The 26,641-nt window shown below is 37.3% G+C and overlaps 1 protein-coding gene across 2 annotated transcripts in view; it reads left to right on the top strand.

Moving 5' to 3' along the window:
* Positions 1 to 26,641, top strand: part of XRCC5 (X-ray repair cross complementing 5) — a 50,249-nt gene that overhangs the window by 18,250 nt on the left and 5,358 nt on the right. Inside the window, exons 10-19 of one of the 2 annotated variants that reach the window (XM_039555282.1) lie at positions 1,680 to 1,742; positions 2,416 to 2,553; positions 3,202 to 3,292; positions 4,533 to 4,660; positions 8,717 to 8,913; positions 13,239 to 13,329; positions 15,200 to 15,269; positions 22,086 to 22,195; positions 22,704 to 22,800; positions 24,829 to 24,896. In XM_039555282.1, the coding sequence (XP_039411216.1) occupies positions 1,680 to 1,742; positions 2,416 to 2,553; positions 3,202 to 3,292; positions 4,533 to 4,660; positions 8,717 to 8,913; positions 13,239 to 13,329; positions 15,200 to 15,269; positions 22,086 to 22,195; positions 22,704 to 22,800; positions 24,829 to 24,896 (1,053 nt within the window). Of the gene's footprint in view, positions 1 to 1,679; positions 1,743 to 2,415; positions 2,554 to 3,201; positions 3,293 to 4,532; positions 4,661 to 8,716; positions 8,914 to 13,238; positions 13,330 to 15,199; positions 15,270 to 18,256; positions 18,424 to 22,085; positions 22,196 to 22,703; positions 22,801 to 24,828; positions 24,897 to 26,641 lie in introns of those variants that run through there. The other variant, XR_005602365.1, reaches the window with a different exon arrangement.

Genomic DNA, 26,641 nt, shown 5'->3' on the forward strand with positions numbered 1-26,641 from the left:
TACCTTCAAATACATAGTTAATAATTGTAGGGTTGGACTTAATTTTAGGAATATTTTTCGAGTCACAAGTATGCATAAAAGAATTAACAAGTTGTTTTTAAGCATTTTCAGTGTACTAAATACTGATTGCTTTTGACTAATTTTTATTATGTACTTCTCTTGTCTTTGGATTTCATAACAAAAAGAAATTACATCTTAAAGTGTGCTCTGGTCCTGTAGCCAGGAGTGTGAGTAGTTATGCTGCGTAGTAGCTGCACATCCCCTCAGTGGAATAAATTACTCAGGCATGCTTGCAGGATTAAAATTAAAGTGTATAGATAATGATATCAGGAAGTTTTTAACTGTAGCCGGAATTTTCAAGACCCATGCATTATCTTAAGTTTTTCCTCTTAAATTTTGTTATTTGGAATAATAAAACTGACACTATTAAAATGTATGTTTTATATTAAATTGTTTCTTTAAAAAACTTTGGTGGAAAGATAATTCAATATTGATTAGAAAAACTGGAACAGCTCCAAATACATAATTAAATAAGGACTAGAACCACCTTATATTATTTTCCTGAGTTGTTCACATCCCTCAGGAAAGAAGATCAGAGGCCGCTTAAACTTTGATTTTTAATTTATAAGCCATGCCATGTAAATCAAGAAATAGTACCTGAAAATATTACAAAGGGACAATTTCTTTTGCAAACAAAAAAAGGTGTAGTGATACACACATCTAGTTATTTATACTACACTGAAAGTAAAATTTCCTGAGCATTTAGAGACAGAATAGGAAAGAAGGATTGCAGGCATAATAATCTGATCTGAAGAATCGTGCTGTAGTACAGTAAACAGATGTGCTCTGGTGCAGGTTGTCATTGACTTCAATGGCCTTATGGTAATTTGCTAAATAAAGAAGATAGAATAAAAAGATGAAATGAATGAAAGAAAAATTGAAGATACAATGAAGTTAGTTCGGAGACTGTAATTCGAAGAGTTTTTTTTTTTTAACAAAGGTTATTTTAACCAGTGTCTGTAGCAGTGTGTGATCTTTGTGACAGGTCTTCTACGATTGCAGGGTTTGTCTGTGTGTGTGTGCATGTGTGCGTGTGTGTGTGTCAGCTGCTGTAGCTCCAACTATTCCAGTGATGCCCCTTGCTGAAACTATTTTTTCTGTTTGTTTTTGATTCAGCCATGTTTATGAACAGAATAAACCCTGCTGACAGAAGTGCTTCTTTGCCAGCACAACTGTATATACTCCGGGTTGCTGTTGAAGTAGCTTTATTAATTAAGGATGAGACCTTTTTCAGCTCCTTTTTGATGTATTGTCGCTAGAAAAATTTAATTGCATAGATGTGGTGTCAGGTTTAGGTCTTGTATTAACTACTGTAGTTTTCCACGCTGACTTTTGAATTACTGAAGTATTATTCAGACTGGTAACAGCTGCAAGTAGCACTGTCTTTCATTCCTGCCCATCAGTAGGAAGCGATGGGAATATCCTACCCAATATGACTGAATACCCATATTAAGTGATAAATGGAGAGGCACATATAGGGCTTCAACCTCTATGCACTGTAATTAAATTTGGTGGCTTCTGACTTGACTAATGTTAGTTGTTTTGTAATTTAATTGGTCCAGTTGCATTAGTGACCTTTTCTTTAGGTCAGGCTAACTCTTGGCCATTTGAATCTGTAGATCCAGAGGCATTACTACATGGGCAACCAGGCTCTGAAGGTCTTTGCTGCAAAAGATGATAAGGTAAGGTGAACTGAAGTTTAATGCTGAAGGTATTTTGCTGTGGAACAAAGAAGAATAGTAGTGACACTTGAAATTGTCCTGTCTTTCTGTGTTTATAATAAATACTTTTAATGCAGCTTGCAGAAATGTCCTATTTCGTTGCCCAGTAGGTTAAAAAGAAGTTGGATTAAACTGCAAATGAATACAGTATCTCATGAATAATGAAAACCTGGTAGGTACTATGTTTGAGCAAGGTTATGAGGAAACTGAAATTTGTGCTTAAGTCCATTCTCATGCAGAGCAACAGTGTGCCCTCTCACTGCGTTATTTAGAACAGACCTCCAAAGTATTGGAGGTAAAAAGCTCACTGTTGTGCTCTGATATGTTCCTTTAAGGGTCTGGCTTCCCTTCTTTTCTCTGTCTCTTGCAAAACCTCTGAGAGTTCTTCACACCTGGTGAAAAAGGTGGAACGTGCTGAATCTAAAGTTGGCTCAGCTTTGAATGGATCCACTATCGTGATGAGATTTGACCTTTCTGCTTCTTTGATTTATGAGCATGAAAAACTGCTTGTATTAAAGTTATAGCTGAAATGGAAGCTAGTCTTGACTAAATCAATGCTATTGAATTCCCTGTGAAAGATGTATTTCATGACTAAGAACTTGCATGATTCTGTAGACTTCTTTTTTCCCTCCAGAATGCAGCAGTTGCTTTTTCTGCGCTTGTTCGTGCACTGGATGAGTTGAAAGTGGTGGCTATAGTGCGTTATGCTTATGATAGAAGATGCTACCCACAAGTTGGAGTAGCTTTTCCATATATTAAGGATGCATATGAGGTAATTTTTCACTCTTACCCTTCTGCAGAGAGACCCAGAAGCAATACAGTATGTCAGAACTTTTGCAGCATATGTTTCCCCTGATCTTTCTTACGAGAGACTATTGAAAGAGCTAAATATGTATAGCATAGCTGAGCAGTGATGGAGGTGGGGGCGGACACAACAATCTTCAGACTTTTGAAGGGTATAAACATAAAGGATGGAAAGGAATTATTTGGGGTGGTATGAACTGGAGGAGGTATTTGAATAAAGAAAAAATGAGGCAGAGAAATGTTAAAAAAACCAAACCCAACTTTTGACTTTGAAATACAGTAAGCTGTGATAAAATCTCCCAAAGTGCCAATATATTGGATATTTAAAGCTTGGATAATTGGAACTCTGCACAGGAAAAAGGAATCAGATGGCTGGGGAGGTCTTTATTCCACAAGCAGAAAAATGAGTGTAGCCATTACTATGTTATAAATATAATGCTGTGTTTTATTCCGATTAAAATTGTGTTGCTCTGTGAATATTGTAAGTGTTTTGATGCACACAGACATTGGGCCTTCAGATTTTTCGTATGTTTTATGTAGCCCTGATATGGCACTCTGGGGATACAGATTTTTTTTTTCCTTCAGGCTCAGTTATTCTTTCTTTCCTCTTGCACAGTGTCTCATCTATGTGCAACTACCCTACATGGAAGACCTAAGACAATATGTATTTTCATCCTTGAAAAACAGTAAAAAATGCATTCCTACAGGTAAGATATGTGCTGGTCAGCTGGAAAAGTAACCTGCTTGTTGTATTCTAAGATGCTCTAAGAGAGTTAGAATATTTGGCTCTCCAATGAAGACTTGAGTTTTGTTGTTATTTTGGCTTAGGCGAAAACCCAGGTATTTGGGCATCCATTATGGTGATGTCATCTTGAAGTGTAAATGTGTATCAAAGCTTTGCCACTTCAGTTGCAGGCTGAGCAGACCTAAGTTTGAAGGCAGTATTTCAACTGTCCTGTTAAATGACTTCTGGCTCAGGTTACAGCATCATTAGTCTCACAGGATCCTGTGACAGAGAACTGAGATTAGTCCTCTGTATCCTTTGATCTTTGAACTCATCGTGGGAATTAAATGGCCAGAACCTTGTGGGATCTACAGTGTGTGATTAGCTAGCTAGAATTAGAACAGACGCAGCTGCTCTGTTGGTGCAAAGCTGGTTCTGTAGCCGTTTGCAGCATGGCCTTTTAATATAATGTACAAAGGCAAAGACAGTATTTTCTGTGGAGTGTTATTAAACTGTGCACTTATTGGTATCCAGATTGAGATGGATGGCATCTGCAGAGAACATGCAGCCGTACAAAGCTTGACTTGCTCTTCTGAGAGTTTTGCACAGCAATGAGTCTTAAGTGGATGTAGTTTAGAATCCACTCCCGCTTCTTTCATCTGTTATGAGATGCATTGAATGGGCACCTGCACGTCAGGGTATATATAGCGTGCTGGTTTTTCTAAAACAGTTTCTATTTTCTTGCCTGTAAGCAGTAGTTTGATAACCAATCTAAAACCTGTCTTGCCAAAGCAGTAGCTGGCTATTGTGAACTGTGTTAATTTGCAATCATAACTTTAAAAATTTATATTGTGCCATTTAGTTTTGCAAACCAACTGTTCTCCTTATTTACAAAGTGGCCTATAAACCTTCTGTTGCAAATGAAAACATCTTGAAAAAGAATAAAAGTGAAAGCAGTAAGGCAACAATAATTGAGGTCTTGGGGAAAAAGAAAAAGGCTTTATGACTTAGCTCTGTAGTCCTTAAATAAAGCAGGGGTTTATTATTGTGTCCATTATCCATATTTTTATTGGCCCATCTGTAGCTGCAGTGTATTCTGTGGCATGCAATGACTTGGTGAAAATCTCACATTGTGAAGCAAATCTTCATTTATAAATTGTTTCAAGAAATGCATCCATCTGCAAGGGTATTTAATCTTCCTTTGTATGTAATTGCTGCCTTAGCGGATCAGTTATCTGCTGTTGACTCACTGATTGATTCTATGAATTTGGTTCATGAAGATGGAGAAACTTTTGAGGACCTGTTTAAGCCCAGCAAAATCCCAAACCCTCATTTTCAGAGGTTTTATCAGGTGAGATGAATGATATGGTATTTTTTGAAAACTTTTTTTTTAAAGACTTTTCACTTTTCTGTCTTTCTCTGATTCACACTGGAAAGATCTGCATTGTGAAAATGCTGATATAAATCTCTGGCATTAAAGCATGGGGTAAACCAGTAATTTCTGTGTTGTCCCTGACATAGATTTATTTTTAAAATTTCCAGTTTCCAGGAAGCAAAGGAAATTATACCTGTGCTGAGGTGTCTGCAACAGCATCACTGATAGTTACAGGCACATAGATTAGGCAAGTAAAAACTTGCATCTCAACGCTCTATTGTGGACATAGATTCAGTCTTCGGCTTTTGGACAAAGAGAAAAAGTGTCTGAAAATCAGGGGTATCTTCAGCTTCTCATTCTGCATCCCATCACTTTTCTGTGCATTGTTGCATCTAGCAGTGTTCCAAACCAGGTCAGTCTGTGGTGAACTGGACCAGTAATAAATGGTTAACATTGTTGACATTTAAAATGTTCTGCTGGAGTGTCTAAGCTGATGCACTTTACAAGCAAGCAGAACAGTTCACACTTCCTGCAGTTATTCTGTCAAGCTGTCTCCATTTTGATTTACATTCCTTTCGTATCACAAAGACTTCCATTGCAACTATGAGGATGAGAGACTTAATTATACATTGGAATTCAAGTGTTAAAAAAATGACACAGCAAATTCAAAAATAAGGAAAATTATGTTGCAGTTTAAGCAACTGCAGAATTGTACTGTATACAGAACCATGGAGACATATTGAATGTGTGACTCTGCTCTGAAAATTGACCAAAAATGGTATTATAGCAATCATGTTCATCATATCTCAGCAATTCCACATGATTTATTTCAGTTTACAGGTAGGAAGAGGATACTTTTTTAAATTAAGAAAACTTACCCTAGCTTCTCAAAGCCTTCCTCAGTGTTGTCAAAATAACCAAAGGATCTGAAGGTCAATGTGTGTTTCAGGATCACATGTAAACCCACTGTCTTCAAATCCTACTCTGATTGACACCCGAAGAATTCGGCGTTCTCTTCAAGTTCTGCCAGTCATATTGACAAGACAGTGTGTAACTGAATGCAAGATTTGATCAGTTGGAGGTTATTACAGGGCAAGAACTTAAAATAAACTGACCTCTGCACAACTCTTATTTTAGGAAGGATTGTTAAGCTTGGATATTACAAATATGGCTTTGCTTGTGAACAAAACACTTAGGGCATAGAATTTCCTCTGTTATATTGCTAGATGGAGTTTTACATTCTTTTGGTTTAGTGGATTTCACCTATCAGTGAAAGATGGTTTTTTAGGTGTGCTATTTGTCTTCTGAAACAATGCGATGATGATGTTCTGGCACTTGACTCAATTGCTGCTGGAAGAGAGTAACTGAGCAACTTGCCAATTTCCTTAGAGGATAGTAGGATTTTGTAAGGGTGAATGCTACTGATAGAAAAAGTATTTGTTGACTGTTTGAATATGTGGGGTAGGATACAGTTTCTGTCCTTGCTGTTTAGAAAACCCTAAACTGTCAGTGTCTTAGTGCTTTCTTTTGGCCACACACAGCCCCATTTGTTTACTGCAAAATTGCTATTAATCTATGTAAGTTGTTCTCTGTTTTGCTGCAAAAATGTTCCAGATTCTTAGTATTTTGCTCTTAGGCCAAGTGGCACTGCTGGTTCCTTAAGAACTATGTAGAAAAATTCTGCATCATCTTTTGACTGTAGCCAGTAAGTGGATTGGGCTGAACAGAACCTATAAATGGTTTTGAAAATAACTCAGAAGAAAAGGATGAACTCCTACTTCATTTCCTTGCTTTGTTGACTCATGAAGATATTTGGAATGATAAGTGACAAGAGCCAGAATTTAAACAAAAACATCAAGCTAAATTATATCTCTGGAAGTAGTGGTAGACATCAGGAAGTGACAGAGTGGGTGAAAAGTAGTAGTTAATGCTTGCTGGAGTGGAAGATGAGGAATATCCTATATCCAGACTTCCGACTTTTATTCCTTGCTTCCAGAAAAACCTAAGTGATCTTCTGTAGCTTTTGTAGTGGCAGACTTCCAACATTATTGTTTAAATTGTCCCTCTTAAATACAGGGATTTGAAGCACCTAAGACATTTGGGGAATGCAGTGCATTTTATTTGCTAGCCAAATAGACAAATTGCTCAACAGAGATGGACCTGTTGGTCTCTTGGTGTACATTTGTCATTGCTTCTCACAGAATTAGTGATATGAAGCCCACTTCATTTCATCCATTGACCAGTATCTTGGTGTGACCCCTGGTCCTGAAAGCTGGCTATGTCCCTGAAAGTGGAAATGTAAGGAAATCAGGAAGAGCAATCAGGAGCTAGTGCCTTGCTGACAACGTGCATGAATAGAACAGTGAGTCTGGAAGGCAGTGACAGTGTGGGTTGCCTTTTAGCTGTGAAGGTAGGAGTGGTTCTTGCTGGATGCAGAAGGAAGGGGAAGCAAGGTTAAGAGGGACTGTTGGTTTAGAAACTCCAGGTTGTCTGTTTAACTTAGTCTCCATTTAGCACCTGAGTTTTGACAGTACCTGCCATCTCAGGTTTTGGAGGTAGTCATCAACTTTAAAAGCAAAAGTGGATGCTGTGGCCACTCAGTCTGCTCAGCTCCTTGGCTGCACACATGAAGAGTTCAGTTACAAAAGCCTGAAACATAGGCATAACAGGGGACTTAGGTTTTTTGCTTCATCAGTTTAATTCAATTACCTAATGTTGTTTTATATTGGGGGGTTTTTTTTTGTATCAAAAGAGCCATTACTGCAGCTTCCAGCAATGCTTTTACTCTCTTTCAAAATAATTGTGCCTTAAATCATTACAAGTGTTTCCAAATCAGTAGCCTTGTACAACTGCCTCCTTTTGACAGTGTGTTCTAATATGGACTGGAATCTTAATGGCAGCCTGAAAACACATCAGTATTATGTGTCACATATTGTCTGGATTTTCTTTATTGGCAGCTTTCCAGTGTGAATAGGGGCTTTTATTTGCTTTGGTTTTGTTTTTTAAATTAATGTTATGTCTGACAGCCAACAGAGGAGCAAGTCTCTGCTGTATTCCTAGTTTACTGAGTAGTTACATTCACAGTGGTGTCTAATGCACCCAGTACAATGGACATGGAAAAAATTTGTCTCCTGTGGACATCACATGTTTTGATGTGTTTGTGTGCATGCATTGGTATCTGTGTGTATATTTGTAAATGCGTATACCTCTCTACTGCCATCCTACACTTCACAAAATTGTAAAGATACTTACTTTGTTTTCAAAACCCTCCATGGAATTTCTATAGCCTGCCTCATTAACCTTGTCTCTCCCCCTCTGCTTGGCTCCCTGACTGTGTGCACTGACTCTACACTTGGGTGAAAAATCCTTCTCTGTAGCTCTCACCATCTGTTCCAGCTTTGTGCATCTGTCAGGCCCCTTCATTCCCTACTCCTTTCAAAGCTAAGTTCCAAACACACCTATATTCTGTGCCTCACCTGTGCACGTTTAGTATTCTCTTTCCATTTGCTCTTAAACTGGTGAACATTCCTCCTGTATGCATACTGAGTTTAATTGACCAGGAAGAAATATTTTCTTGGAGGCACATTAAACTGTTACAATAACTGGAATGTCTGGTTGGGATAGATCTCATTACTTAATTTTGAAATGTTTAGAAATCTCTCCTGTGTGACTGTTTTATAATAGAACTGCTTTTTAAAGGTAGAGTGAAGCTAAAAATATGAACAGTTGCAGATGACTGTTTCATTCCTGGGATTTTTCTAATAGTTTTTATAGAACTCATTCCAGTGAGTGTGGGAAGACTCATCTGCATCAGTATTCTTGTTTGATATCATTAATAATCTCCTTAAACAGTTGATCATAGACTCTCAATCCACTGAGAGACAGAATATTTTTCAGCAATACAAAGGTAGTATGTTTAATATGGAAGATATTTTGCACATACCATATGGTGTCAGGCGTACAGGCATTACATTAAAAGTTTTTAATATAATTGAAAGTTTTACTTTGGTCAGACTGTTTTGTTTCTTGCAGTGTTTGCAGCACAAGGCTTTTCACCCCAATAAGCCACTGCCGCCAATTGAACAGCACCTTTTAGAAATGCTGGAGATGCCTTGTGTGGTAAGAGAAAGGTGTCAGGCTCCTCTTGAAAAAGTAAAAACACTTTTCCCCCTAAAGGAAGTTGGCAAGAAAAAAGAAGAGAAGACTGTACAAGACATCCTCAAAGACAAGTAAGTTGGAGAAGTATTACAGATGTTTTGGAAACTTTTTGGTTTTTTACACTTCAAGTTGTTTTTGCTGGATGAAGCAGGCTTAGAGTCGTTGAATGGAAAATCAGTGAATTCCACACTGGAAAAAATGCTGATGGATAGAGAATGTTGTGCTGTCACAGAATGTCTGGAGTGTTTTGTGAATAGTGGTGGTAATTTCTTGCAGTGTAGGACACCCTAGGAACCAGTGTGTAAGTTCCTCATGTCTGTATTTGCTGTCACAGAATCACAAAATCCATCAGGTTGGAGTGGACCACAGGAGGCTGCTTGGTCAACCTGCTGCTCAAAGCAGGACCATCAGTGAGATCTAAGTAGGGCTTCATCCAGTCTGGCCTTGAAAAACTTCAGGGTTTGAGCACCCTTTCTGGACAACCTGTTGCATTGCTTCCTGTTTCCTGGTCAGACAGTTTGTCCTAGAGCTGGTTGTAAAACAGTTCAAATATCAGTAAGAGAGGGTCTAATTTAGTTTAGAATAAATGCCATGGAACTTTCAATTAACCATGAAGTTGAGCCTTTCTTCTCAGCATGCTTGATTTAGGTAATTCTCTAGCTTTCATTTTGAATATCAGAAGAAAAGCAGTTTCATTATAATCTGCTGTGCAATTAATGTGGTTGTCTCAAAAAAATCAAGCTGTTATGGACTCTTCCTGGAACAGTTACTGTTTGAACAGTTTTAAGACAGGGTATTTTTGTTGTTATTGAATATGCTGTGCTTAGTTTATTTTTGCTGCAAATGGGAAGAATAAATGCTAAATTGCTACTGCAGTGGTACTGTCACCCTTGCCAAATCAATTTGCTCAAACAAAATCTGGTTCTTAGAAATTAATTTATTGAAATCTATAATATAACTAGTAGGTCCCTGAAATGTTGGGGTGTTCTCAGTTAGCTCCTTCTCCCTTTGTTCTGTCATTTTAGGTTCAGTCCTTTCAGCACTAGGAACGACATCTTTGAGGTGTTTTGAGCTCTTGCTTAGCTGAGCTGTTATACATCCTTTACTTTGGGTCAGGTAGAGCCTCCTCAGCATATTTGCTTTGGGAAGACATGACACAGGACTCCTCGTTTTGCTGCTTAAGACTAATGACTACATTTCTCTCTACACACTGGGAAACACCTGGCTTTTTTTTGTTGTTGCTGCTGATTTCAGTGTGTTCCTGTTGCCTTGGTGTGTCTGTGAATTCCTACTGATTGAATTCTCTTTTCCTTACTCCGTGCCTCAGTTTCTCTGGGTTTATGTACATCTGTACATTTATATGTGTATTTTAAAAAGTGATAGAGGCAGTTTAGAAATACAAGGTAAAAAATTTGGGCTCAAACAAGCTAGAGAGAGAATTTAAACAAAAAGCAGTGACCCATTACTGGTAGTTGTTTTAAAAGATATCTTCCCAAAAGCATCTGGCAAGCAAGAAGGAAATCTATTTTGTTTAAAAACTGGTTTCCTTTACAGCTGCTTTTATCACCTCTCTAAAAGTAATTTAGATAGAAATTGATGTAGGGCATTAAAATGATTTTTAAAAAAAATATCTGTAAAGGAAGTGAAAGGATACAGACTCAACTATGCAAAGAAGAATGAATGATAGTAAGATTTTCAAAAAAATGCAGAAAAAATGGTATTGCTGTATCAATGAATGGAACTGGTAGTATTTTATCATTGCTACAACAGCAGTCTTAACTGTATGGTTTTGTTCTGTGTTTGGGGAAAAGCTGAGATGATTTAATTTATTCACTAGATAAAGAAAAGTACATCATTCTGCAACAGTGACTAAGGAAAATATTAAACAGCAGAGGCAGTGGCACAGGTTGCCCGGAGAAGCTGTGGATGCCCCCTTCCTGGCAGTGTTCAAGGCCAGGCTGGATGGGGCTTTAGGCAGCCTGGTTTAGTGGGAGGCGTCTCTGCCCATGGCAGGGGCGTTGGAAGTAGGTGATCTTAAGGGTCCCTTCCAACCTAAACCATTCTGTGATTATAAATGCTATGGTTCTATGAGATTCAGCTTATTAAAACTCAGGTATAGGTTGCACTGAAGTATTTGGGAAAAGTTGTCTAGAAGATGTGTTGACCATTATTTTTGTGTTCTAAAACTGATTTGTATCTCCTGTCATCATGTTGACCAGATTCTTCTGTTAATTTTTAAGGTCTGATGGGACTAAAGCAGCATAATTATAGGCATGATATCTTAATAGAGATTTTAAGTATTCATTTGTGTCGCTTTTGCTTAAGATCTGCTTAAAATAATTTAGTTTAAAAAAATTCCTGCAAAATAGAAGACATTTTACTTTTTCTTTCTTATGTTGGCTGTGGAGAGGCTGTTACCTTATCCATCTTTGTAGGATGTGAGAGGCTTCTATATTAATGTAGAAGTGGGTGTTTTAAATTAATCTTGTATTTTATTAATTTTTCCCAAATAGTAATTGCACGTTTTGCAGTTTAAAAATACTGCTAATCAGTGCATATTCTAAATGTCAGATCCTTGGCTGGTATAAATGGCTATGGATTCATTAGTTTCTGCTGTGCTGCACTGATTAATGACAACTGTAGATTTGGTCCTAGGATGTTAAATGCAGTATCATCATTTATTTTCTCCTTCCTCCAATCCCAAAGCATTTTGAATCAGTAAAAATAATGCAGGAAGAAAAAGAAGAAATTTGATTGCCATATACTTCTGGAGGAAAATAATCTAAAAGAGAATTTTTGTTGTTTTTTACAACCTTTCATCAAACCATGTCAATATACAAGATTTTTGGTTCCAGTAGAGGTTCTAAACTCTCTGGTGTTGATAAGTATTAGTTTCTCCTTTTACAGAGAGACACACTGGCTGTTCAAAACAATCAAGCAACTTGTTCAAGGTTAGCCAGAAAGTCAGCAGAGCTGAGAATGAAGCAAAGGTATCCTATCCTTGTCCTTAGGCATAACTAAAGTCATCATTTCTCCTAGAGTGATAAGTAAGGTTATGCTGAATGGCAGGAGTTGCTGAGGAGAAGGGATTTCATTTCGATAGTGACAGAATTAAGTAAAGGACAGAGAAGACTGCTGAAACAAAGTGAGATAGACAGTGATTGTAAAATAGGGGAGGAGTGTGCTACAGAAAGCAAAAAGGAAGACTCCACAAGTTCTTTCTAATAGCTGATTGCTTCTGTAACATGTAATGCCGTTTTTGCAATCAGTTCTAATCTTGTAGAATGAAAAATGGCTCCTGGTCCAGGATCTCTGGCTTTGCCCTTCATCATCAAGCAGTTTCTTCTTTTCACAACAGTAGAATTTTTCAGAAAAACTTGTTACTTTGTTTTGGGATTCCTTGAACGCAATCCTGCCCTTTGGGTTGCTGAGTAGCTTTCAGTTGTTCTTAAACCGAAATCAATTTGTCTGTGTCAGTAGCCTGACAGCATCTGATTTTCTTCCCCTTCTGTGATTGTCTGGATTTTCTTGTGTTGCTGAGATGTGCTCTAAAGTGTAGCATGTTAGATGTTAGAATTAAGTTCCTAGTTTGAATGTATACCTTGCTGTATGTTACCTCTAAGGACAAAGCAAGAAAGTAGCCCAAAATCACAATTAGCTTTTTAAAATAATAGATAGTCTTTTGAAAGATGTAGCTTAAATAATAAATAATAAATAATAAATAGCTTAAATAAAATAATAAATAGTCTTTTGAGATGTAGCTTAAAATGTCCTAAGAGTTCTGATCTCCTTAGCTGGAATTTGTCTAGCAGGTTTTAACAAATATAAGTGGAAGTTTACAGAGCTCTCATGTACTGGTGGAGAATAGGGGTCATTAGACTCAAAAGCCACTGTGTAAACAGGTTTGTATTAGCTATAAATTCCAAGACAGGAGCTAGCAGTTAGTGATTGAACAGTAAATTAATGTCTTACTAAAATGGTAAATTTTCACTGACATTTCATTTTAGAAGAAAATCTAGTGAGAATACCAAATGCCACATTATATACTGGAAATTACCAAGGTTAACTCAACATAGAGGTTCCAAATAAAGTGAATGGAAATATTCTGTATTTAGAAAGGTGAAGAAGGTCTGTATAAGGAAATTCACACCTGAAATAAGCATGAATAATCTCATAGCTTCAACAGTGATACCTTTGCTTTATGCTAAGATAAAGTTTAATCTCTGTTTCTACTGTATGGTTTGTGCAGCCTGGGGGAAAAATGAGGCATGGTTAAGTGTTGATTTTGGAACAGTTATGTAATGAAGTTTAGTTCAGCGCATATTTCATTAGTTTACTGACTCCCTAGTTAGTAGGCAGGACAATTTACATTCATTTTTGTCCTTCTCATTTGCAGCGAAGATGAACCCAGCCTTAAGAAACCAAAAATTGAAGATGAGGAAGGAAGCTTTAGCATCATGAAACTTGCTGAAGGCAATATCACCTCTGTAAGCATGTTTTTACAAATCTGATTATTAAAGGGGAAGATTAATTCTCTAAGTCTATTATAGTGAATGTACAGAATTCCTGATAAAAGGAAGGTTTCTAGCTGAAACGTGACTGAAATACTATCTACTTGCACATTTGAGACTCGCTGCTAGAGATTGTAAAGACAACTTTCTCTGCCCTTAGGCAAGTGTTAGCACAAGTTTCTATCAGTTGTGGATATTTTAGGACAAAATTCTCTCCTGGTGTTTAGAACTCTAAAAGGAAAGCCTGAAGATCTGCAGAAAACAGAATTGGAGCTCAGTGGCTGTAAATTTTGTTCTTGCTGTCTTTCATATCTTCTGCATAGATGTTGCCTCTGTGTATTTAATCAAAGGTATTGCTGTGATTTTAGACATTGTTCTCTGCATTAATTGGGGGTCTAAATCAGAAATTTGGCTTAATCTTGCCACTAGATTAATACCATGATGATTTTTTGCCTTTTCTTTTATACCCCTTTTATACCTTTTTATAACTTCCATATTCTTGGTGGTTTTTAGCCTACGTTCTTGGACTTGTTTATTCAGCTAGGAGACTAAACATTTTAGAAGCTTTGTAGCTAGGGATCAGTGTGCCCCAGACCCCAAGGTCCTCTCCAGAACACATCCTGTAAACCAAGATAGAACCATCCAGGGGAAGGTTCCTTGGGGAGGGGGGCTCACTTGAGCCTCTCATTGGGGAATCTTTGATAGATATGCTAATTAGTAAAACCTATAATGTTACACCCGATCTGTTGGGGGTGTGCATTGTGGTGGGCATTTCGGTGCATTCAACCTGGACGTGATGCACCTAAAGATCCTTAAAATAAATACCAAGGTAAAATCCCTTTTTTCCTTCTAACTGTGTTTGATTCTTGATTTTAAGACCAGGAAAAGGCATCAACTTCTAACTTAATTCTGTGGGTAGATGAAACCTGTGTCATAACTGTGCACCTTCCTTTATTTGATGTTTTCTTATTATTAAAAAAATAATTAATATTGAGCTAACATCATTTGTTTTCCAATGTGCTATTCTTTAAGGTTCATTTTGAAAAATGCATTATTGATACTTAGAAAAATATTTAAAATCTAAAAAGATTTCAATGTTCTGCACTCCTAATATAAATTTCTGATATTTCCTGAAAAGTGACGTTGCCAGATTTAAAAGAAACATGACAAGATCAAGCAAACTTAATGAAAGGTCCATGAGTTATTTTGACAACAAAGCATAAAAATTTTTCAAAAATTAGGAGAATTCCAATTGCTGATAGGAAATTTTAAGCAATGTAGGGTTGTTAGTTTTCTTCCCCTCAAGTTAATGCATCTATTTTTCAGTGTTTATTTATGTTTGACCTGGTTTTAGTTCCTTTGAAAGGTTTCTACACTTTGCCCATTTAGAGCTTTGGCTTTAAGATGTCAGACTGTGCCAGAAAGCCTAGATGATTTAAGTGCAAGCTTTTAATTTTCAGGATCCTATTGGGGTAGCAAACCACTGATTCTGTACCCACATGCCTGGGAGCTCCCACTCCACACTAAGCATCTGGTGAGATTAGGGAGGTCTAAGAGGTCTGTGCTACAGAAGATCTCAAAACTGAGCTAGCAGATAACCTGAATTGTGCTTTTGTCCTCTCAGCACCAGAGAAGTGGTCAACTTGTAACAGTGCAGCGGAGTGAGTTCATCTTGCTCATGTCATAACCAACCATTGCCAGGTGTACTGTGCAGTACTTGCATTTGTGAGTCTGAATGCAGAGAAGTGCAGAGCTTCTGTTTTCATATTAAAGATTCTAGTTGCCTGACAAGAAGAAAGAGATGAATATTGGCAGACAGTTGAATTGGTTTTTGTACTTTTTTTAGGTAGGCAGCGTTAACCCAGCAGAAGACTTCCGAGTTCTGGTGAGGAAGAAAAATGCTGACTTCAAAGATGGTAAATGACTTTTGTCTATCTTAATTATATTAGTAGCACCTTCAGGGTTCAGTAAATGCAATCCATTTATCTGAACATAAGTTTCTAGTGCAGTGTGAGTTGCTGTGGAATTTACAGGTTAGCTTGTAGTGCCACTCAGCCAAGGAAGGTGTCATTTGTAATTCCCTTGTCAATACTTTCTTTCCCCAATTAAAAGTCTTAGGTAGCTGTGTTTGGGTAAGAAGGCACTAGACAGCTACATTGAGGCACCGGAGCAACCCCTCAGGTGTTTGTGACAGAAGATCCCTTGGTATTCACTGGCTGCCTCATTCAGAATGAACCCCAGCTTCTCATTGCTAGGATCTTTCTGGCCTGAAGTGCAGGGCTGTTGGCTGTGCACAGTTCCATGAACAAAAGAGAGACTCTCATGCCTGGGACTTAAATCTTTACATGGAAAGATCATTTCTTACTGCTTGTGAGTGAAAGAAAGCACAGGTGAATTCAGAGTGGAATAAGCAGTTAGTATGTGTAATCTGAAAGTTGAGAGGAGACTCTGTGTACGCTGACTCTTCTCAGAGATGAAGAAGAACACAAAGCACAGGTCAAGCAGTCTTGCATGGCCTAAGTCTGAAAATGCAATGGAATTATCATTTGTTTGTATGGTATTTCCCTCCTGGAGTAGCTATACAAAGATATATATAATCCAAAGGTGTCTTAAAAAGAATGCACAAGATGGATGGGCAATTTGAAGGTTGTGGCAGGGTAAACCTGATCTACCAAATAGCCACTAATGTCGCATTCCTTTTCAAAGAAAGATTTGCAGAGGTACTTAAGTGAGATGCTGGGTATTTCAACAAGGCCTTTGGTCCTTTTGGATGTAGTTTGAGGAGTGTGTTGAGCAGCATATTGAGTTGTGGTACCATCTGTTAAAACCTACGTAGCTATTTATCTCCAGAATTTCCAGACCTCTATGCCAGCTAGCTAGCTTTTTTTGCATGTATTTTTCATTCGATCCAGAAGAAATTACTTATTTAAAAAATATTTAGAGTTGTGTTCTTAAATCTCAGATATATTAAGATGCAGTAAAAAAGCATTGTACAATACATTAGAATACAGAAACTGTGAAACAGTTGACTACTTTGTTATGGTGATAAATACTATCATGTAGGAAAGCTTTAAGGCAGAAATAAGTATAGTGATTACTCTTGAAGGTGGTTTAACTAGGAAGAGTGCTTAAGTATGTCCACTTGGTAGTTGTGCTGGAGATAACTGCAGTACATGTTTGGAAGGTTATGAAATTTTGAGCAATTTGCTTTTATTCTATGTAATCTGCTCTGTAATGATAAGGTGTAGTTAAACAGAATGTAGTGCAGTCACCCATTTAAAGGAGAGATAGAAGCCACTATAAATAAAAACATGCTTTGCATATTATCTCTTTCTTCTGGATAATCCTTTTTGTGCTTTAGAGCCTTTTAGGTAGCTTAACACATTCAACATTGCAGGCATGTTTTTAATGGCTTGCTGTATTGCACTTTGGTTGTGTAAATAGTAAACTCTGCCTTAAAACTATTCAGTGGTTCAAAAGAGTTTTTTTAATATAATTTTATGTCATGTAATGATGAAACTTTTTTCCCCCTGCTAGAATGTAAGAAATACAAAATTTCTTTGCAGAAAAGATTAATCCGTGGCATTCAAATACTTCATTGTAAAAAAGGTAGCATTTTATGTGTCAGGATGCAGACAGGAGAACTACTAAGTTGCATTCTGTTTTTCTTTCTTGTATTAAAAAAACATCTACTATATCTTCCTAACTGAATAGAGCTTACATTCACCTTTTAAAGTAACAGCAGTCCTTCCACAGGGAGGAGAAGGACCTTTCAAATGTTTGATTGGAGGTGGGTTGTTTTTTAGTAGATAGAGAAGTTGTAGCAGTAGGAATAGCTGTACTTTAAACACTGACACTACACTAGCTTTTTAATTAAGCTGCAGGTTAATGGCACACCCACACCAATATTATAAAGGTAGCAGTACCAGAGGATGGCAAGGGGATTATTTTTCTTTTTCTTCTGAACAAGCTTGTAGGAAGTCCTGATGGTATATTTATCATTGAAAATAGGTACCACTACATTTCCTGCAGTGCCTTCACTGGGATTTGTATCAGGGTTTATACTTTTCATAGCAGAAGTCTTAAGTGTAAGTTAGTCCATGTCTGATGCTGTGTGAGAACTGGGCCACTAATGCCTGAATATATGTCTCTAGAAAATCAAAGATTTTCAGATTGGTAAGGGTCTTAGAGATAGATTTTCTGGACTGGCAGCTCAATTCCTGAAACAATAACAAACTTTGGTTTTACCTGACGACTTTGTAATTTATTACAGTAGGGAGCTGCTTAAGGGTTACATGGTGAGTTATGTTTGATGGTATCAGCTTGCTGATTAACGTTGATGCTCATGAAACTAGAATTGTGTTCCCCTCTAGACATCCTTACTTTCTTATTTGCATTCCTGGCCAGAGAGATGTCATTTTATGCAGAATCTTATTTTGAGCAAGTCACAAGTGTACAGTCATCACAAAGAGATGTCTTCTCATAACAGCTTCTGACGTTTTTGTCAATGACTGCACATAAAATAGATTAGCTTACCTGAATAGAATCTAATCATTGCTCCCAATGAGTTTCTTCACTGTTGTGGCTTCAGAGAAGACTCTCAAATGCAGTCAGTGCTTGCCATCTTTGTAATGCCAAAGGAGTAGCTATGTGACTACCAGTTCATTCTTGTATTTGAAGGTTTGCGTGTATTGCAAACCTTGCATTCTTGTATTTGAAGGAGATGCATGTCTGCATCTCTGGAGAGCACAACATGTCTGATGTGTTGGGTTGTATTTTCATAGGCTTCTGTAGAAGATAGAATCAGGGGAGTAGAAAAAGATATTGACACATGCATAGTATTTTCTTTGATTTGTAAATTTTCTATGTGAGTTTATAGGCCACATTTCATTGCATCTTACAGGACTTCTGTCTGAGAACATGATGTCTGAAATCCTGTGGCTGAAAAAGCTTTTTTATTTTACCGATTATCATCTGGGAGAGAAATCTGCAATGGCAGCTCAGCAGTTTATGGACTAAGAAAAAATGTCCAGAGACAAATTGCATTAAGTTCTCAGTTTTATATTTATAGTAAGTTTGTTAATATTTTTATTCCTAGGCATTTCTAGAAAAATGTAGTTAATGGAGTCAGTAACTGCATGTGAACAAGGATGATATTTTATTGCAAGATTTTCTGTTGAAATAAGTATAGTTAATTACCTTTCTGGACCTAAGATAGTTTTTAAAAAAGCTAATACTTAATTTCATTTTTTGTTGGCATGTTTTTGCGGTTTGTCTGCATTTTTATGTTACCGGATGTTTTTGTGTGTTTCAGAGACTATTCATACTCTACTGCTAGGCAGGCCAAATGCAATGACTGGTTTGATGAAAATGATTCAGTCATTAAAAGAGTTTTTGCAAACCAAATACTTGAGTATATAGAATCACTTTGAAGTTTTCTGTAGATCTTCACAGAGACGATGAAGCCAGGTTTGTCTTTGAAGAGCACAGTGATTGGTTGAGACTCAAAGCTCTGAGTTGCAACAAACAGAATTTGAATTAGAAGTTGTGGGGAAAAAGATAATAAAGATCACAATGATGGGATTCAAACACAGAAAAGGGGACTCCATCTTAGGAGCTACATGGAACTCAAGTCTGGAGCACTGAGCCACCTGTTTCACAGTGAACCCTGTATTTAGCAGGGATTTGGGTCATACGTCCTTCAGACATCCAGCCTAAATAATTCTGATCCATACCCACAGGACATTTAGAGACACCATTTCAAAACTGAACAGCGCCTCATAGGGTATTGGAGTAGTTTAACAGAACTTGATCTTAAAATTCTTATTTCTTGGCTTAAAGATGAAGGAGGTCCTTAAAAATTAGTACCATTTTCAGTTCAGAATTTCTTTCTTCTTTTCAGTTCTAGAAAGATGATACAGAGCAGTATTTTAAAATTAATTATCAGGTGTTTTAACTGATTTGTCAGTGAATCGTACTTTAAGCACTGTCCATGAATACAAATCATTGCCACGAGCAGCACGTAAATCAGAAGATTAACAACGGGAGTCTTTTGTCTAAAGGAAGAATTATTGTCTTAACCTGCTTCATTTTTTTAGGGGGAAAAAAATCCCCAAGGAATTGAACTTGGACTGTAATAATAGACAGTTTTGGCTATTTTTATTGTGTCATCTGATTGGTATAGTAATCAAGACCAAGAGCTGAACTGAACAAACATGAAAATATAACTGCACTTTTGTACTGTAGCTTTTCAGAGATAACAAGTGAATATAATTGTTCGTGGCGTATTTCACAAAAAATGACAGCACTGGTGAATGTATTTTGGAGTAGCAAATGTATCTGAATGCCAGAGGGGAAGGGATTAAATTCTGCTAGAACTGGAAGATCTTAAATTCCATGGGTTTTTCTCCCCTGCAGTTCTCCAACCCCTAATAACTATATTTGTTATCTAACCAGTCAGGTACAGTAGAAGGAGGAAAGAGGAGATTAAAATTTCTTGGGATGTTCTGCAGAATGTGGTGGTTATTAGGAGTTCTAGAAATTCCAGTTAATGCAAAATGTAGAAGTCTGTTAGTTCACTTCCTTAAATGTGTGTGGAATGAGGAAGTTGGGAGAGAAGAAAAAAGTTATAATTACACAGAAGTGGCCTGAATAGGTTGTCAGTTTGTGACTCAAGGGCCTGCTCTTCAAAACCTCAATGCCTGAGATTTGTCTGGGACACATCAGAGTTAATGCTTATCACAGCTTAGTTAAAAAGACATCTTTATGCAGAACATGCCTTGCTCCAAAAACAGGGACATCTATTTTTTGCAGCATCCAGACCCAAAGATTCAGACTAATGAAAAGGCAGCAGGAAATCAGCAAAGTTCTCGGATTAGAAGTGTAAAGGAACAGCAACCACTTCAAGAATTTCCTTATCTACTGTCTTTAGTATAGCTTTTGGCCCCCTGAAGTAATTTGGTAGTCTAATCAGAACATAGGAATTTTTATCTATTTTAGATTCATCAATCATTGGCCTATCATTTAAGGGAAACCCAATGGACAGAACAACTCTTTAGCCAAGCTATTTCAGGATGTTAGAGGAATCTGACTTTAAATACTGTTACCATGTAAGCTGTTTGCTGCATGTGTTATGGACTCTCAGTGCCTGGTAAAACATTGCAGGTTTCCTTTGGTTCCTTACAACAGGTTTCAAAAGGAGGCACGTCACAGTCAGTAGCAAGAAAGTGGTTTTTTTTCTGATGGCTGCCAGGGCAATCAAATGGAAAGGGATTTAAAAAAATTAAATGCAAAAGAAGTAGTAGAGTATCTGATAATTTCAAACAGTATGCTGGAATCATTCTGACAATAAAGACTTTTATTGCACCCTCATAGTGCCTGGGGTTTTAATTTAACACATCAATGAGAAGGCAGTGTTTAAAAAAAACACCACCACCACTGAAAACACCAGCAGGACTTGCTTTTATTAGTGCAATTCATAAGAAATTAGAACATTTAATGAGAAAATCATTAACCATGAATAAAATGGACTGACTTTACTTGGGAAGCTTAAGTGGTGAGACTTCAATTTAGTTTGTCAGCTACTGATGAAATAAATACAGTGAGCTGATTACCTCTGGCACTGTAGTCACTTTAGCACTTTCTTGTGCAGCAGCTGCTGTTGGGCAGAACCATTATCTGCCTCCTTTTCTAGAAACCGTTAAAAGCTTGTGGGAGAATATCAAACATGCCTTGTTTCACTCTATTCAGAGATGTTGTCCTTCAGATTCAGTTCAATTAGGCATTTAATAGAAAATAATATAACAGCCAGTGCTGTGCATGCTCACAGTGAGCAGAGTGGAACACAGTACTTAAACAATGTCTCCTTCTTGATGTTTTTACCTCTTGTTTCTTCCACCACTCTGGCAGGTGATTTTCTTTTTTGATGCTTCCATAGCTGGGATACTTGAAGTGACATCTATGCCCATAACATCTGGAGCTGGGAAGGGCTATAGGTCAGGGGAGAGGTTCTGCTAATCCACTAACTGGTCTTTAACAGTACAAGAACAGGACAGGCAGATGCTGTGACTTGTTCAGAAAGCTTTCCTGAATTTTTTCCTCAATGGCAACAATGCTGTTAATCTCCCTTGATAGACATCCTCACTGATTACCTCTACTTCTTTCTGTCAGGCACGCACAGTTTATAATCTCTGTAATCGTAACATCTTTGCCCTGATGAAAAATTATCAAACTGCCTGTACAAGAGACAAGACATACGGTGAGGTCAATAACAGCAACGTCTTTTAACTGCAATCACCCTACACGTGCTGGTTTGACATTATTTTACCTTTTTCATAAATTTAATGCTTTTATTGAAATATGCATCTATTGCAAAGGATGTTTAGGGAATATGCTTGTGTTGTAGAACATTAACCTCCCTAAGCTTTAGAATCCCAAATTTTTATCAAACAAATCAGGCCACTGCATTTTTTCTAGGCTTTCAGGGAAAAGTATACCTTGGGCATGCTTGAGGTTCTTCCTAGTATATCTGGCTTTTCCAGAGAGGCTGAAATAATTGTCACTAGCTTAGATAACAATTATCAACTTGTGTAGCTTGAGGCAGTGTGGGTATGATTAACTATTTAGATGCCTGTGGAGTAGAAAAAGAGAGATGTAAAAGAAAAGGGGTTTTTTTTCCTTGAGAGTGTGCATTCTGTGATTGATTGATTGATTGATTTCTCCTTGTCTTCCAGTGAGTCAGCAGTTGATAAACCGCATTGATCAGTTCCTGGAAAATAAAGGTTCACAGTACTACATGAAAGGGATTGACTGTATCAGAGTCTTTAGAGAGGAGGCCATGAAGGTAATGTTATTGTGTGAATACTCTTATCTCTTTCAAATTAAAGGCACAATGGGCCTGTTTTCTGTATTAGAAACTTGAAAATGTATTGCTGCAGCAAAAAGAATTTAACTTTAAATATGTTTCAAATTTTAGAAATAGAGTTGCATTTTATGGGGGTTTTTATTCTTACTGGAATGGGGACTAGCATCTCTGGTATTACTTGCTGTTGTTTGTTTTCTTTGAAACATAAAACAGAAGGCTTATGACCTGATGCTTGTGCAAGGAAAAGATGTAATCCTACAATTTTCTTCTTCAACAAGGCTAATTACAAGAAAGTCTTACTAGCTTTCTGAAAGGCAGTTTTTGTGGCTCACCTTTCCTTAGAACTCATGCTTTTAATAGAAATAAAAACCAAATTCTACAGACTTTTGTGTTCACTGTGTTAAATGACTTCATGAAGAGTTAAATTTGCAGTGCTCTTTAGTAGTTTTAGTATTTCTTGTTTACAGTTGCTGTTCTATTTTTTCAGCTGTCCAAGGTGCAGTGCTTTAATGACTTTCTGCAGGCCCTGAAATCAAAGTTGGAAGATAAAGCGTTAGCTGATTTCTGGGATATCATGATACAAGGTAGGATGGCATTTCAAAAAAATTAGACAATTTCTCGTTGTATTATACATTTACCCATTAAGTAAGAAAACTTTGTTAGCAGTGGGGCACTTAGACTAACCCCACTGCAGCATTTTGATATGCTTCTTTCCTGCAGCCTATTTAAAAAAAAAAACCCTAACAACTTCCATGTTGCAGCTTCCTTTTCTGCAGTAATAGTTTCATATCAGCATTATTCATAATGCACTGCCAAGTCTTGTTGAAATGGTAAATTAATTGTGGAAGAAGAAACACAAATTAAATGTTATGGGGTACGGAGAAGAAGACGCAATTTCAGCTGAATTTTCAGAATAAATGGGAAAAACTCATGCAGTAGAGCTATAAAAAGATTCTTGCAGTTTAAGCTTCCAAGACGTCATAGATAGCGTTGAAGTGTGTCACTGATCATTTTGTATTTAAGTAACCTGAAGGGCAGAATATGTGGTGATATGGCACCTACGTATGATTAAACTGGGTGATACAAGGCAGTGCCATTCTAAAAGACATTCAGAGACTATGCAAGAGATAAATAAAGGAACATTTTCACAAATACAAAACATAGTGGCCTAAAAAAAATTCTTTTACATCATTCTCTTGTTTTTATATGGAACCAATGCTAAGAAAATGTTAAATGCCCACCTGTATCTCTTAAGGGTGCATGCTACAAAATGCAGTGATGTGCTTTTGTATAGTACCATTCAAAGTGGTGAACTCCAGACGTGCTGTAATGTCTTCTTCATCCAACTCCTTTGAAATACAGGATGGGAATTTGTTTAACAATGTGAAAAAACTGGCACAGGACAACACTGACAAGAATATTATATTCAGTAGTGCTGTAGGGGACCTCCTCCATATAAATTTGGAAAAAGAAACCAATAAACTTTGAAAACAGCAAACTTGGGTCTTTTAAAAGCCATGAATAATTTTTAGTTAGTATAAATCAGACTTCTTGACAAACTGGAGTACATTTTTGAGGGAAAAATCAAACAAACACAAAGAGAGATGATATTTTCATACAGCATAGATTATCTTCCTTTAAGAACATGGTGAAATGAAATCTCGATGCTTTATGCATAATCTGGCTGCTCCAGTAGGCAGCTGAAATTGCTTTTTACTTGCTGCTACCAAGAGCAGAAGTCCTGTTTTCTCTCCTTCTTGCCACATCACCTGTCACGTCTTTTCTACCAAATGTGGTGTGCATTGGGCCTTGTCGTGAGTGACTGCAGTCACCAAAAGAGGATGGATGTAAGTTAATGAGTTAGTGGCTCAGAAGAAAGGGAGATCTGTCTGACAAGTTCCTTTGTTTCATGAAACCCCTGCCATGTGGCTCTCTGGGCACATGAAGGTGATAATACGCTTATGCTGCTGCTGAAATTTTTATGTGTCTCCTATTCTTTGCTCTCACACCCACAGCTGCTTTTTCAGGCACAAGCATTTGTGTGGCCAAGTGATGAGCTAGACTGGAAAAACCGCTGGGGTCAAAAGAAATAGAGATTTCTTCAATGTTTTTTTTGGGGAGGGGTGGGACATCACTGCACAGGGTGGTGCTGCTGGCACAAGCAAGGAGCAAAGTGGGGCAGGACCAGTACTTTGGTAGTCAGACTAGGTAATTACAGCACAAGTGTCTGAATGCTAGGAGTTAATATTTTCTGAGGACCTAAGAGCATGCTGTGAAAGACTAAAAGTGTAATTTCGAATAGATTGTCAGCATTTCATCTGTGATCTATGATTTTAGTGTCTCATTAGTTTGATTGTCACAATATTAGCAGTTTCCTAAATGGATACTTCCACAAGCTTATGAATATGCTCATTAATTTATTTTTATATCATATTTTATATCATAGTTGACTCATTTATGCAAGTCACATTTTCCTTTGAGCAATACTCTTTTTTTTGCTGGTGATGATGACACATTCAGAAGTTGGAACGTGAAACACTTCTTTCACTTCTAACATTAGGTAAGTTTTGGGAAGCCTTCTAATGATATTTTTATATGTCTTTTTTTTTCAGACAGAATTTCTTTGATCACTAAAGATGAAGCAGAGGAAAGTTCGGTGACTGGTGAAGAGGCTGAAAAGGTACCTTTTTTTTAATGAGCATCTGTTTGTGTAGAGCCCTTGCTGTGGAACTGAAGAATTTCTTACGTGGATAAATCTTCAGCTGAATGAAATAAGATCCATATGAAGAAATAAGAATGTTCTTTTGCCACACAATTGAAACTTCCACATTTCAGAGCAAAAATACCTTAGCATGTACTACAATGTTTTACTTTAATTGGTCTTTAAAAAGTAGCATGTAGTGAAATTATCTGAAAATATCCTCTAGAAAGAATAGGAACTTCAGCAACGCAGTGTAGTGGAACAGCAGAGTACTGTTTACCTGTGTAAGATCACTATTTGAACTTCACAGAAAGAAATGTGTTCTCACTGGTAGAATGAGTTCAAAAATCCAATACCTTTTTTTTGAAAGGTTTTGTGAACTCCAGCAATTCAAGTTGTTGTGTCTAGTTTTCACCATACATACAGTGATACCAGTATTTTCCACTTTATGCAGCTCTTGTGGATTGGTGGACATCATACATGATGCTGGGGGTATTATTGGTGACCATATTAGATCCTTTTGGAAATGGGGGTTTTGGACTATTTACAGGTATAATTTCTACACATACATAGCATTTCAGTAACTGCAGTGATGAATGAAGGATGTCCAGGTTACAAAGGACTGAATTCTAACAGGCGGAATGGTGCCTTGTCTTTGGAGGGAAGCAGAATTCAGATCTGCTGTCAAAAAATGTATTTGTGTTGAGAGGATAAGAGGGATGTTTTTGTATCAGGCTGCTAGTTTAGGTGAAAGGTCCTTGTATCACAGACCCCCAAAGGTAAACCTGTGGCTAAATCACTATTTTGCAGAGAAGTAGCTTTTATAAAAGATGCCCCATTGATTTTTGCAACTTCCAGGCCTTCCATTAGCAATAGCCAGAAGTGGGTAGAAGTAGGTTCTCTATGAGTTAGTTAATGAGCAGAAAAAGGTTGTATTTTAGAAACTGCTTTTTTCATCTGTAACAATTTACCTCAAGGTGAAGAAGGCAGAGAAATGTCATGAAAATGAAAAGCTAACAAACTAAGAGTCCAGAAAGCTGAGCACATGTGCAGGATACAAATGACTGAGTATGATGATTTTTCTAGACATGAAGGACCTACTGGTATTTCTCATTACACATGAATGTATAGAGCAACTTTTCCCTCAGTGGTGGTTTTAAAGAGTATCAGTCTTTATCTACTTCAAGTGCTATGAATTTACTTGAAAACTTCCTCAGACAATATTGTTCTTGAGAACTTTACTTTCTGGTCTGAAACTACCACTGATGCTCAAAAAATGTGCTAATGCTGTGTGAAATAGCCAGTGTTCCTTAAGGAAATCTCTACTAATCACAAAGACCTTGCAGCATACCATTGTCTTCACTGTGAGCTTGTGGTGGCTAAAAAATACTGTGCCTGCATAGGAATGCAGCACAAATTATAGAGTACCACGGACTAGATTCACAGCTGCCAGGCTAAGCTGGAGCAAAGCAGCTGTAGACTGACTGCAAATTTACATTTCTGTTTACCATCATCCTACAATCACCATATATTGTAATACAGGAAACTATTTTGTGATTGATTGAAGGTCATTTTGTGATTGATTGATTGATTGAAGGTCATGCAATAACTGTATCTTCCCATTAAATTGGGGGAATAAGAGATATTGCATGAAATCAGGTCTGCTGCAGAGTTCTCTAACATGGCAGTTACCTTAACTTCCAGAGTAATTGGGTTGCATCCTT

This window comes from Corvus cornix, chromosome 7 (genome assembly GCF_000738735.6).
Source record: "Corvus cornix cornix isolate S_Up_H32 chromosome 7, ASM73873v5, whole genome shotgun sequence".
Taxonomy (NCBI): Eukaryota; Metazoa; Chordata; class Aves; order Passeriformes; family Corvidae; genus Corvus; species Corvus cornix.